Raw genomic sequence first — 14602 nt, 5'->3', positions numbered from 1 at the left:
GGTCTTGGTCTTGATTTGGTTTTAGTTTCGGTGGTGTAGACTACAACACTGGATGTTACAGCTATGTCCTTTATTAAAGTGGGATAAAGATGAAGGACAGGAGAAGTCAGAGGGTTTTATAATTTTTACAAGAGATTTTTCAAATTATTCATCAAATTTCACTTTTTTCAGCCACAAAATATACTTGAGAACAAAAACATAGTCACATACTGTAGTATACAATATGAATTTAAACCAGTGTAGTGGTCCACATGCTTGTGGAGTAAGGCCAATATAATAGATATGGCAAAACCTCATGAGCACATTTTCGAGAACATTTTTCATTCATAAATGAAGGCTTGAATGAGCGTCCATCTAAGTGTAGGTTTGTTCTAATACAAAAGGAGCAGTGAAAGGTATAATGGAAATAATTGTTACACAATACAGTGATTATATAATGCCATTGCCCTAATTTCTGCTGATCGAAAGCAGATAAATTAAAATTAAAGCTGTGCTGTACTTTGCAGTGGACTCCCCGGAACTCCCAGAGGGACCCCTGGAAGTCCCCACACTGCAGATTGAGAAACACACCGTCTCTGCTCCAGGCTTGCAGAAACGCTGGGCCACAGGGCAGAGTAAGTACGACATCCCACATTTCAAATACTTACTGTGCACCGTGACATTTTGACGTTTATCTGACAATGAAATGCAACTTTCCACTTTGCTGCTGGTGAACTGGCAGAGTTGGGAGATGGTGTCCAACATGAGCAGAATGGAGAAGTTGTCAAAACCTGATAGATGCCTGTGTGTGTGTGTGTGCCTTGCATTTATTACCAGTGACAGCACAAACAGTCAGTGGGATACGCATGATGTGGCATCAGCTCTAGCAGACAGACTAAAATAGTGCCTTGTGTGACAAAGTGTGCCCAACAGTGAGGGAGAATGATTTTTTCCTTTTTTTTTTTTTTTTTTTTTTTTTTTTTACACCAGCTTCCTTCCTATGGTAAATTGTAGGCCAGAGGTGGCGGAAATACGTCAGTTATGTGGGTTCTCTCAAGCTTGACTGTGTCTCTTAATTTCGGATGAAGGGAATGAGAGGGGGGAGAGGAGATTTTAATCACTCCTGTCGCTTTAAGGACACTTATCAAAGCCTTCTTATGCGAATAGAAAATACCATGAGCCACTGAGCAACTGAGCAGCACAGGGACGGACTGGAGTGGATTTATAGGAAACTCAACATTATCTAAACTGGAATAGACCGCTTCATCGCCTCATGGAGTTTGGTTACACACTGGATGGTTGTCTTATTCGGACGCTTCGGATCATTTAGGAAATATTGCGCATAAGTAGCTCTCAGACTTGGGATCCTTTTTGCCCCTGAAGCGCAGAGAGGAATATAGCTTAAAACTCAACGCGTATGGGATTATTCACTCATCCAGCAGCCACAATCGATACGTGCTTGTTCGCCAGGCGTTTTGTTTCGGACGGATAGTATCCAAAGCTCTTTATTTGACAGCCTTGGATCATGGATTGGGGTGGTGGAAAACAACAACGGGCAGCGACATGATTTCTCTGCGCTGTCTGCGGTATGCAGCGAGGTTAGGCTTTAACATCGCTTGTTATTATTCCGATGCAACAAAAGTTCCAAAGCGGGTGTAATGCGTGGATTTTAACTATTTCGCCGTTTTGCACCTGCTTTAGCGGATACCGCGTCGACATAGTGCAGATTCGTGTCAAAATAATGCGTGGATCCGCGTCGCTTTGCTCCCTCTCTCTATCGCCTGAGTGGGATACTTGAACATTTGCTATCGTAATGGAGATTGGGCAGGTTTTTACTCAAGGTCATTGAGTGTTATAAGGCTATATTTGCGTTGTTATTTACACACACATACACACACATACACGCAGCGCTATCTTCACGTTATAGCGCAGCCTACAATTGTCAGTCCGGTGTGTGTTAGTTGTTATTACACGGTGCAGCGGGCGTTTAGGCGAGCACCCACTGTGGAGTTTACATTTCTATTTGTTTCTGACACTGCGAAGCTCTCTCCAACACCATGGATGGGAAACTGAAGCAGGGTCGGAGATGCCGGTCCAAGCGGGAGAGGGTGCGGAGGTTGCGGGAGGCAGGAAGCAGAGACGCCCGCAGCCCCGACCCCAACTCCTCCTGCTCCGACAGGGAGGGACACAGTCCGGGGAGGGACGCCGCCTCCCTGCCCGGTAAAAAGGCGCCGCACCCCGCAGCCGCCGCCAGAGCCCCGCGTCCCCCCCGGCGGAAGAGACGGGAGTCCAGCTCGCAGGAGGAGGATATCATTGATGGATTTGCTATCGCGAGTTTCATCAGCCTGGACCGTCTGGAGGTAAGGAGGAAGCCGGATCATTACCTGTTTGTGTGTGAGTGTGTGTTTGCTGCATTCTTCATCAGTGGAGTGGTTCTCAAAGTGGGGGTCCTTGAGGCGCCCCCCCCCCCCCCACTCACTCACTCACTCACTCACTCACTCATTCATTCACTCACTCACTCACTCACTCACTCACTCACTCACCAGCAACATGAGGACTGGTTTAATTTGTCTCTAATTTACTTGAGATGATGCCAATTAGAGAGTGGATCAGGGTGACTCTTTTAATCATCTGATGGTGTAGATCAGAGATGTTGAGAGGTCCAGCCCCCTCCTCAAGGTGTCCCTGATCAGTCCTTGGTTCTCATCACACAGGTCTGTTGACAGCTCCTGAGTTCAATACTAAACCATAATCAGCACAGATGATCCCTTATTTGGCTACCTGGTTCATGTAGCAGAGTGTGTGTTCAGAGTCCTTGACACGCAAGTGTTTGACAATTACTGCAGCACAAAACTCTGTTTGTAGAATATTACAAGTTCAAGGCTTTGTGAATGAGATGTTAATCATTGGCAGCGTTTGTTGAGGGGAACTAAACAGGTGCTGCTGTGTCAGTAATGGCTCTGGCATGGATTGCTTTATATCCTGATTCACTGTGAGTTGTCAGAGCACTCTTGACATTTTGCTCTTTGATAAACTGCCATTCATGTGTTCCAAGATGATGCAGCATGTGCTGATAACTGTGTTTCTGTCATTACTGTGTGGTATGTCTGATGTCAGAGGAATGATTTCAGAAAGAAAGGAGGCTCTCTTGTGACATCCTCTTATCTCTTTTATCTCATTATGTTCCAAATGACAAATAAAACCGCTCCCTGTGGGACATCAGGCTGACTGACAAGACAGGCCTGTGTTTTTTTCCCCGTAGCTCATTCGGGCAATGATAGCAATACTGCAGTTGAAATCTAAATCACTGGCGTTAATAAACATAGCTAACATAGTACATATCCACAGAGGCCTGTGTATTTTAAGATGATGACCTCGTTTGAAAGCCTGTGGATCATACCACAGGCCACCTCATTTCAATGACAACCTCCCATGTAGGCTTAGCAATAGTATTAATCAGTGATGATTGACTCTTTCCTCCTACATAGTGCTTAGTCACTTTAAAGGTTGAATACAAGTTGCTACAAAATAACTGCATGACATATAAACCAGTTGTCCACCTGCACACATAGAAAGGACCCACTCACTTCAACACCTCCCCTTTTGTTAACGAGTTTGACCTGTCCGGGTCATCGGTGGTTACTTTGTGATTCCATGTAGCGCGGCCCCTCATGGTGCTTAGAGTGGGTGTGAACACAGAGGGGGGGGATAATAGGAGGGGTGTTAGTGTGTATGAACTCTAACCACAAACTACTGTTATTCTGTGATTAATATAAAAAGGACAACAGACACCACAGGCAAACTGGAAAACCAATGAAGCTTCTATTGATTAAAAAATATAACACCTCGTAAAATCCTATAATGATACTGAAAAACTATGTAGCTTCTATGGATTAAACATATTACACCTCATAAAATCCTATAATGATATCATACAGAAGGAGATTCCACAGCATCATGAACAACGATGAACTCCCCATTTAGGAGCATAGTGAGGCTGCAGCAGTGCTTCCCCAAAGATAAACTTGTTACATGTTATCAAATGTGCATGAAATCTGTGTGTCGGGGCCCTTCCTCGTTGATTTGTATGAGTGCAGCGCGCTGTGATGTTGTATTTGTGAATATTTCTGCCCTCTGTGCTGCGTGGCTGCCACTTCTGACAGCTGCTGACTGTGAAAGACTTTGAGGGTGTCATAACAGCAAAGTGCTTCTTACTGGCATCTCCCTGCCAGTGTGCTGGTGTCTCCGCTGCTGTCAACCCCGATATTGACTTCTTGGAATATTCTCGTGTGTGTGTTTGATGCAGTAAGTGGTCAATTTGGTTCACGTATGTCCCTGCTCCTGTCCTCTTTGTTGCTGTAGAGCAGGTTGCATTACTTAAAAGCTTTTTATTTGGATGCTTTATCATAATAAACAAGCTGCCTCTTTGTGTCTGAGAGGGAAATTAAGTAAAATAATTATTCAATTTTTGTTTAACACACTCCGGAGCAGTAATAGTTTTCTTACTCAAGTGCTAAATCCGTGTTGAATGAACACAGAGAAACAGTGCGCTGTACATAGGAGCTTATGTTTCAAGTCTTAGCAAATGAGGCATGATACGGTTTTATGTGAAATGATACTCACATGCCAGCTACTTGTTGGTAATTGGTCTGATTTGCATGCAAATGGTGTGCGCTTATTAAATGATGTTGGTGGATTTGGTGCAATTACATGAGGGAGTGTGCACAGTTTTTTGTTTTGCCCCCTAATTTCCCTGCATATGGAGAATGAAATGAGCATGTTAACTTAATACATATTCCTCATCCTTTTTTATTGTAGGGGATGGCAATAATCACATTTGTTTTCAGTAAATAAGATGCGTCACTGTGACTTAAATACTTTGCTCGAAATGTGTACCCACTGGAAACATCTCATGATCAGCCATGACTCACACTTTCACCTACTTACTGTATGCTTGAGTGGAGCATATGACCTTCGCTACCTGTGCTAATTGCTCATCAATTATGAGGAGGACACAGCAGCGTTTGGCCAGGGAATAGCTCTGACCTATTGCATCATGCTCGGATAAGCTCGCTCACCCTCAGCGGAGGGAATGTGCGGTCTCCCTGACCTCTTCCAAGTAGCTGATGGCCAGCACAGTTGTGTTTATGTCAGGCCTTACAGTCACTACGTCTCATTAGCATTCTGCCAACAACAATATCCCATCCTGCCTGGAATCAGTTAGCCCACACGGCCAACAAACCAATATTTACTCTATCTTGTTTCTTCTAATCTCTAGCTAAGCCCTTTGCTGTGCTCCAAAGCACTCGAGGATGAGCATGTTTCATAGAATCTGTCACCTTTGGGTTAATGTCACCATCATTTGATTGTCCTATTTTTGTCTGTAACTTGTGCACAGCTGCTGCTGTCTCCTCATAAGAGCCCGAGGTTATGGGTTCCTCCCAGAGCACTTTGACTCTAAACACAATCGCTAGGTTGTTGTTGTTGATATTCCAGCTCTGTGCTGATAGGATCAAGCTCCCTTGATGAAGGCTTAGGCTGTACGGTGGTCTCGCCTGCTCCCGTAACCTGTTTCATTACAGCCGAAAGCAATTTGCAGCCGTGGCCACATTTGATTATGGCGTGTTTATTTGCTTTGAATCCCCCCGTTTCTCACAGGAAAGCCGCTTACTTACCTGTGCAAATCTACTGTACAAACACAGCCGTCCTGCTTTGTCACGGGCACCTTATCGTGATTAGAGAAATGTTAGGGAGGATTCAGTGATGATTTAAAGAGTATAAGCACACTCAGGCTGCTATTGTGGGCTCTTGTTAGGAGAAAGGGAAAACCTTGTACGTCCACTTAGGGCAGTTTTCATGTTTCTTTCTTTAAGTTAGAATTTGAATTGTCATTGCTCTAGAGAAACCACTTTTCCCCTATTATGTTTAGATGAAATGTTAGAATGATTAATATTTGCAAATTGCTCAAATGCTGAAAAGCCGACCTCGTGAAAATAGAGGGTTTCCACCTTACAGCAGCGCTATAAAACAATTACCCGCTGCGGCTTAAACCCTCCAGAAGTCTCCCTGTAGGTATCGAACAAGTGAGCAGATAATAAAATGACACAATTATCCATCTGTCACAGTATTAATAAGATGTTTGATTTGCTCCATTTGCTCTGTGAGTGACGTCGGAGTGGCAAATCCCCTCTTGTTAATCCACAATCCTTCTGTTCATCTGCTTTAACATGAATTTACAGATTTGTTTGGGTTTTTTCATTCCGCAGCATGAGTTTCTAAATTCACTCTAATGGGGATTTAGGTTTAGTTGATTTAGTGATATTACAGCAGTGTCAAGGGCAGGAAGCCGAAAGGGCCGGGCACGCTGACAAAAATGGGTTTCATAAATAGAAGCTCTTGATGGGATCTAGAGTCTGTCTCTTTGTTTATTCAGGGAAGTTTGGCTTGCTCTTTTTTTCTTTATGATGCTGTTCGACATACTTACACTAATTATCATCTGCTGTTAGCCGCTGAGCAACCTAAGCAATACGGGGAAATTAAGTCCCATGCTCTGGGGGAGCTTGACAGTAGTTGTTAGGGAATCTGTGAGTTGCTGCTTCACTCTCTCCACCCATATTTCCCAGCTGGTGCATGGATCTAAGCCAGCAACATTCCACTTACAAGTATGTGTCTTTCTATTTCATCAAGTGCTCCGATGAAAGCCTCAAAGAATTCTATTTCTGAGGCTTTTCCCCTAAAATAACCTCTCTTGCACCTCCACAGCTCATAGTCCCATTGCATTCATTACTTGGCACCTCACTGCTAGCACTTAGATATCACTGTGTGTTCCTTATTAGCAGTCGTTAGTACAGCTAACACTCAGGAGGAATCCTTTGTCAAGTGCCGACACTTCATGTCATGTCACAATTAATAAACACCCTTGAAGCACCTGTACAGAGATGTGTTGGCACCCTCTGAGCTATAGATAAAATTGATGCTTTCTGGAGATTTACAGGTCAGACAAGATCTCAGGTAGTTTGTAAATCCCATCTTTCCCTTTTGGTCAACTCTGTGCCTTTGCTCTCCAAGTGCACTATCTGATTGCCGGTTGGGTAACACAGTGAAAACTGATCCCGACACTTGAAGCCACAGCAGTCGTTGCTGTAGTAAGATGTCTTGGTTCCATGGTGAGGCAGCAGATTTGTTGCAGGGGTTGCAGCAATCTTGTCTTTTCTCTTTCCCCTGATGGTGATAGCACCGTGCATCGTATGCCTGCACTGACAAACAACTCCAGCTTTAATTAACAAGGCAACCCCCCGAGGCCCTGCTGCTCATTGGCTGACGCATCCCATGGGGAGAGCTTTCTTAATGCCAGTGGGACGTCCCCCGGCCCCGGCTCTCTCTAACTGTCACACACTGTAGGTGACAGCATGGCTGATAAATGCATGGTCACATTCACAAGAGTCTTCTCTCTCTCACACACACTAACACAGGATTGAACCTCCACTGTGCATCTGTCCAAGCCATCAACCAGTGACCTAAATATATCCACCCAAGGAAGGTTCTAGTGTGTTGCGGAAGTGTGTTCATGTGGATCTGAAAGCATGGCAATCACTTTGTCAGCCTCCTCTGTTACTACAAAGCTACACTTGTATTCAGCTATGGAGGATTTATGTCACACAGAATAAAAGACAAGTGGAGAAAATGCTTCACTTTACAGATTTCTACCAAGGCAAACATTAGAAAGGAATTGGAGGCCAGCTGAGACAACAGATGTAAAACACATGTAGGGCTGCAACAAAAAAAAAAATGTTTTCACGAGTGATTAATCAGCTGATTATTTTTTTGGATTGTTTGAAAAATGCCAATTAGGTTCTCAGAATGCAAGTTGTTGTCTTCAACTGGCTTGCTTTTTCAGACCAACACTCCAAAACTCAAAATATCCACTTTGAAATATTATAATAATATTATTTTGTCTTTAAAATTGACTTAAATGGTTGATTTATTGATTGTCAAAATTGTTGCAGATTAATTTTCTGTCAGTTGACTCATTGATAAAACATATAATCATTTCAGCCAAATAGAATATATCCTCATGTGTAAAAGCACCAGGGATCACTAGGGACATTTTTAGTGGTCTCTGCAGATACAAGAGGAAGTTTAAAAATGCAAACCCAAACAACATACAGTGATTTTGATACACATCTTTGAGGGAATATCTAAACATGAGCTGCAGCACAAGAGCGTGCATTTTTTAAATCCAGGGAAGAAACCACAAGTGAATGATAATGCAGCAGCTTTATTTAATAAAAGATTTTGACCTTGTCGATTAGATCAATTTCCCAGAGATAAAGCTCTATAAATAACAGGCGCTTTGACACTTGTGGCGGCGGGATGGTGAAGGGGATTTCAGTGACAGCAGAGAGACAAAATTGGTTTAAAGGCACCCTGAGGTTTTTACCATTATTGGCACATGTTTTCAATCACACACAGGTCCTTGTTTTGTTTTTCAGACACGAATGCACAAGCCTGAGCAAACAAATGATGATGCGATACACATTCCTGGTACCAGTTTCACGCTATTCCACTTATCGCCTATTGGTAGCACATAGAGCATAAAGCATAGAATGCACCCGTGTAAAGTCTTCAGATACTGGTGTTACTATGCAGGATTCTAAGTATTCAAGAATGCGACACTGGCTTTGCAAATGTTTTATTAGGAAGGAAATGTGTTCAACATACTTGTTAGATTTCAAGGATGCACATAAAACATTTTGGTGAGAAACACTCCGGCCTTGTCCACATGTTTTTGAAAATACAAAACATGTGTTCATGACTTCATGACATCTTTTGTAAAACTGTGTTCAGGGTGAAGATTTTCAGAAACTCTGTGTGTTGACGTGTAGATGGGTGAAGGGAGTTTTTGGCTTGTAACGTCAGAGTGTGTGTCGTTGAGTGTCGGCACTTGTGTGTGTCACAGATGAGGCAGCATTCTGTGCAATTGTGTACATGGCCAAGTAGTACTGATTCTAACCTTGCTAACTGGGCTTTTTTACATGTTAAAGTAACATTGTGAAGCTTTTTCCACCTTAAAAATAGCCGTTTTGGAGCCACCTCAAGGTATTTTGGGTTCGATCCCAGCCTGCAGCTCTTTGCTGCGTGTCATCCCCATTCTTGTCCCCTTTCCTGTCATTCTTTGTCTGTACTGCATTAAGCACAGTAGCTTTGAAGGTATTTTGTGCAGGAATTGTCGGTTACTGTTTGTAAACAGTGTTGGCAATGAAAGTGCCAATGAAAGTGAAAGCCAACCCAAGATTTACGCTTTTTAGCTTTATTTGCTTTTCAGCACTGCCTCAGCGATTTTTGTAGTTTCCTTTGAATGTGTGCTGCTTAAGGTCTGGCAATTGGTCGCTACCTTTCTTATAAAATCCTGATGTTACCTTTGGGCTGTCTGTAAATAAATACAGCGCCACACACTTCTAATGGATTATAATAGATGGTTGAGAGGGATTACTTTTGTGGGAGTCTGCAGTTTTTCTTCTTTTTTGTTTGTTTTTTTTAGGAAAAATCCTCTAGCGTATACCATTAAAACTCTTTCAGCTAAGATGATCCCAGTAAAATGACTGCAAAGTACTTTAGAGATGAGACCCTAGAGTGATGACAAAGTAGAATAATAGTCGTCTTCCTGCTTGAACTGCTAAAAGCATCGTTACTGTCTAAAGTTGGTGAAATTGTGATTTAAATCAGTAACTGTGTGATCAAACAGTTTGCAATGAAGAGCACAAATCCGAGCGCTCGTTTGATGCTAGCTTTCAATAGTTGACAGTTTTTAAAGTGAGTGGCACACACACACTTCAGTCAGTGACAAAAAAAAACTATGCAAGTGCCATACCCAGCCTTAACAGACACCAGGCAGAGCAGAGATATATCTGTATTTTCTTAATTTCTGAGGCATTCAGTCAGCAGCACCGGTATGCTTTTTTGGAAGGTAGTGGGATAAATGCATGGTGGCCCTGAAGGGTCCTTTTTGAAGCGCTGTCAGTTGTCTATTTTGAGGTATCACTCCACAGTCTGAATGTACCAGCACTAAAACAACCTCAGAATAAGAGCCTCTTTGTTTTCAGGTACCGTGATGCGTGAGGAATTGCTGAAATGTGCAGACGGTACAACATAGCTGACACATATTAAGCGGCGCATAAAAGCACTTTGGTAGCTTGTTGTAGGCATGTATATCCATTTCCTGCTTGTCGTCCCGAGCTGTCTTCCATCTTCCTGTCTCAGTGTTTTCATTGCGGTGAATGACAGGATGTAATTATGCTGTGATTAAGATGCTGTCTCTGAGCCTGCAATGGATTAGGAGCCGCACTGTTAGAAGGTTCCCCGCTAATTATCCACAGCTGATTTGTCCCCCCTTTTTGCCTTTCATAACCCCTCTGCGGTTCCTCGACTGCTTGATTAATGCATGTTACTAAACAATGTTAACAAAAGATATTTCATTTGGGCAATTTGAGAAAAAGAAATTATTTGGAGATAACTTCATAGTAATCACATTTGTCATTCAGCCGAGGTATTTTCCAGCCCTGTGATTTTGGTTAATGTATAATAGCTCACTTGGCCGCAAAAGCTCTGTGTGAATGACTAACAGACGAGGGCTGTGAAGGATTTACAATAAAAATAATGAAACCTAAATAGAGAGGGCACTCTTTAAGTGGCTCATTAAGTAATGGCTGTTTCCCTTGTCAGCCGTGTCCTTCACTGACGGAGAGCAAAGAGAGAGCTATAAAAGCCTGGTTTGCTTCAACCTTCACATCACTTGAATCCCTTTTCAACATTTTGTTTGCATGTGAGTGTAGGTCATTTTTTCCAGGCTGGTAGACTCATTCAGCACAAAGGTCTGTTGACTGGTCTGAACTGAGTCTGTGCATCTGGGGGAATGCAATAATAACGATTTCAACAATGCTTTCCAGCAAACCACACTGATTGCTTTACAATGAAGCGGTTTACTTGGTCATGTTACTGATATTATGTGACGATGTTTACAGTTTTTGTAGAATTCTCTGAATCAGACCTAAAAGGTTTCAGACAGTGCACACATCATTGTGACCGTAGAATTGCCTGTCACTACAAATTTCCTGCACCCAATTGTCCCCATAAAATCAAGCTTATCAGTGCTGTGAGCAGGCCTCTCATTTTTAGATTTTATCATCTGCTTGTGAACGTTTATTTTGTGAGTTAGCCAGACTACCAAATGAGCTGTTGGCTGAAACTATGAACATGCACCACCATCCGCTTTCTGTCAGCTTCGCCAAAGGAGATTTTTAGGACGTGAAATGCCACTATGTATTGTCTTGATATTTAAAAATGGATTGCATATTTTGCTGGTTTTGAAACTAAACAGTGATTAGTGTGTTGATTAATCGACAATTTTACTTAAGCTGCCTTGGCAGGTCATGTTCCAGTCATTGATGTATTCGAGAAATGTATGTGGTGCTGCCAGTTTTTCGCAGTGGCCTCTCCCGATAATGCATTGAAAAAATTTCCTGCGGCCCAAAAGCATTTTCACCATAGGCCACCATTATAAAGAGTGACGTCTATAAAACTGTTGACATGACACTTCGATCTGCAAACAAGATCAATTACGACTGTTTTTAATACATTTTTGATTCATCAAGCTTTTATTTTTTTGAGCTTTGGAAAGGTTCCTCAAGCCAAGAAAAGCAATTTAAAAATCTGTGATGTCATCACAGTGTAAACTTGCGGGTGGTGCCAGTGAGAGAAACACTATTGCTCACGTTCAGTGGGCTACGTAACTCAAAGACAAGAAATGTTTTTGGTGTGTGTGCCAGACAGTTCTCATTGGGCCAAATATGCACCATCTTGAGGTCTAGTATCTTGATCTAATAAAAGATCTACTGTTCCAGCCCTGGACACTATAGCTAGACAGCAGTGGAGAAATGATCAGATCGGCAGTTAAACTAACAGATAGTCAAGACAAGTGGAATTTATTTTTAAAGCCCAATAATACAAATTTGCCTCAAAGGGCTTTACAATCTGTGCAGTAAAAGACGCCCTCTGTCCTTAAGGCACTTGATAGATAAAACCTTCCTTAAAAAACTTTAACAGGGAAAAATTGAATGAAGCCTCAGGAAGAGCAACTGGAGAGAGATCCCTCCTGCAGGACTGACAGAAGTTAACAGTAGTTGGAGTCCCTTAGTTATACTTTAAGCACATCACATTAATATTTTAATTAACTTAATTTCCAGATCTACAGACATTCAGGGCTGAGCAGCAGCCTGTTTTGTTGGACTCTGAAGTTCGCCAGCGTAACTTAATTTCAGCAGCTGAAGATGAGACTGAGAGCTGTCGGCAGGATCAATTCAAATGGTATCTGATATTTGCAGCTTTTTTTTGTCAATATGACCAAAAGTGAAAATCACTGATAAAACTGATAGTCTAATCAAAAAATAATTTGTTGTATGTCCAATATACATGTCAAAAACATCTATTATTGTGCTATTTTGGTATGACTTAGTAGCACTGACAGGGTGTACAGATTCCAAATTATTATTAATGTTTTAATGAAGCAGTGATTCCCTTGAAAAGTCCCTCAGAACTGAATGATATAAGAAAACCTAATATTAGGACACTACTGGACTTTTAAAACCTCTACATCTAAAACCAGAAAGCAATATTTAACTCTTTTGCAGATTCTGCAACATGGTTTCTGCTGACAAAAACCTTAAGTCATCAAAACACTGTGCAGATTACAAATCAGCCTCCAGTCCATGTGGTCATGTTTTTAAGGAGGGCCTCGTTTTCAAAGGCCTGACTCATGCAGTCGTGACATTGCGCGGAGTCTTACTGCATGTTTTCTTAATAGATCGCTCTTGGTGTGAAAGCAATTAGCGTTAACAGTTGTTGACATGCTCCTCTGCTACCGACACTCGCTACCAACACCAGCTCTGAGGGGAATAGTCTTTATAGGCCAAGTGATGCTGACAATAATTGCGCAGCACTTCGCTCCCTATCTGAAATAAGATCCAGCGATATGTTAGTCTGCAATTTATTACAGTTCATTGTTTGTTGGTATGTTGATTGTTTTTGCAGCATTTAGTCTTTTCTGTGTGTCTGTGTGTTAATGCGTGGGTGCAGGCAAAGCCAAATAAGGACTGATTCAGTTTTTTTTTTGCCTTTTTGTGATAGCATTGGCAGCCATGTAACAAGCTGTGGCCAAGATAATAGAGCTTAGATAAGAGGGTGGTTATGCAATGTGGAATTTCTTTCTTTCCCATTACCACTTCCATTCACTGTCTGGATGACATTTGCCTGACAACTCTGGGCCAAGCTGCCACAATCAGTTTTCTCGTTGAAAAGAAGCACCTTGTCGTCCATCCGCACTTTGCTCTTCAGAATCTGAATGTCTTTGGTTGGTGGAGTATATGAGGAGGAGTTAGTCATGTTGACATACTGGAGGACGTTAGTTTGTCACTGTATCAGGCTGATTGTTGCCCTTTCACCAAGATGTCTACATCAGCTAGTCAGTTGTTGTCCAGTCTGATATGATGCCTATGGCGCCCTTTGCCTGGTGTTTTGCAAGATCAGTATTTCATATAGATCCTTTTAACTGAATTGATTTTCATGGTATATTTAACTAGAATCTACATTCTTCATTCTTTTTTCGCTTTCTTGTATCCTGACTGTTCTGTCGTTATAAACTTTGTGCCTCTTTGTTTTATTTTTCTCAGCAAAAAATGCAGGATTTTCAAGTGTAAGGACCAATAATCAGTAAAAGTGCATTTATTTTTTCCATAGACAATATTAGGTGACTTACAGTTGCGGCACTTCTGGGCATGAATCTCTGCTCTACTTTAATTATCAGTGCGAGATGAACAGCTATATTAGATCATCTTGTCTTCTTGGAGCCAGAAGTGACCATATTTGCACAAGAGGGTGGAGCTGTGGAGGAGTGAGGGTTGGATCTGTCTCACAGACTCTAACGCCGCCTCGCAGACAGTCTGTCAGGCTGTGAACATGTTTATTTCTGCTGTAAAGTTGAGCATTTTAACATGGGAGTCTATGGGGATCGACTGGCACCGACTTCATTTCTCAGCTCAGGAGGTTGCCGCTTGGTGTTTTTTCCGCCACCACCATGATTCAAGTCTCTGACTTGCTTTTTCTCCACAGCAGCAACAGCCGAGGATCATGGGTATTGTAGTACATAGACCCATTGGCCATACCAAAATGATGGACTGAGCAAGATTTCTCTGCATTAAAGTTAATTAAAGCTGGTGGTCATAAACCTATATGATCATAATGCAGGAGAGTCCCATGTTTCCATGTTAAGCAGCACATGACTGTCACAACAAAGGTATCCACTCATTCTGGCTAACTTAATTTATCTGTGGTAGGTCTTTGAAATACATTTCCTATACGATTTTGTCCCCCATCTCTATCTTTGAAGGCTGAATGATGTACGTAGCCTATACACTGCATGTGAGGATTATATTAAGATGGAGTAAACAAAGCCCAAGCCTGCTGTTATATTGTTATTTCTATTTTATAGTAGAATTAGAAGTGGAGGCAGATGTAACAGTGGCACACTCCGGGTTTCAGTGGAGAGCGTCTTGTGGTGCACATGCTGTTT

At 42.1% G+C, this 14602-nt stretch overlaps 1 protein-coding gene across 1 annotated transcript in view; it reads left to right on the top strand.

The window, feature by feature from the left end:
* The first annotated feature begins 1660 nt into the window (after nucleotides 1-1660).
* The window catches only part of fbrsl1 (fibrosin-like 1), a 322663-nt gene continuing 309721 nt past the window's right edge, over nucleotides 1661-14602 (top strand). Inside the window, 1 exon segment of the mRNA XM_042488366.1 lies at nucleotides 1661-2339. Coding sequence (XP_042344300.1) covers nucleotides 2037-2339 — 303 coding nt within the window. The 5' untranslated portion in view covers nucleotides 1661-2036.

This window comes from Plectropomus leopardus, chromosome 6 (genome assembly GCF_008729295.1).
Source record: "Plectropomus leopardus isolate mb chromosome 6, YSFRI_Pleo_2.0, whole genome shotgun sequence".
Lineage (NCBI taxonomy): Eukaryota > Metazoa > Chordata > Actinopteri > Perciformes > Serranidae > Plectropomus > Plectropomus leopardus.
Note: the sequence above shows the minus strand (reverse complement) of the source record. Positions and strands in the feature narration are given on the sequence as shown.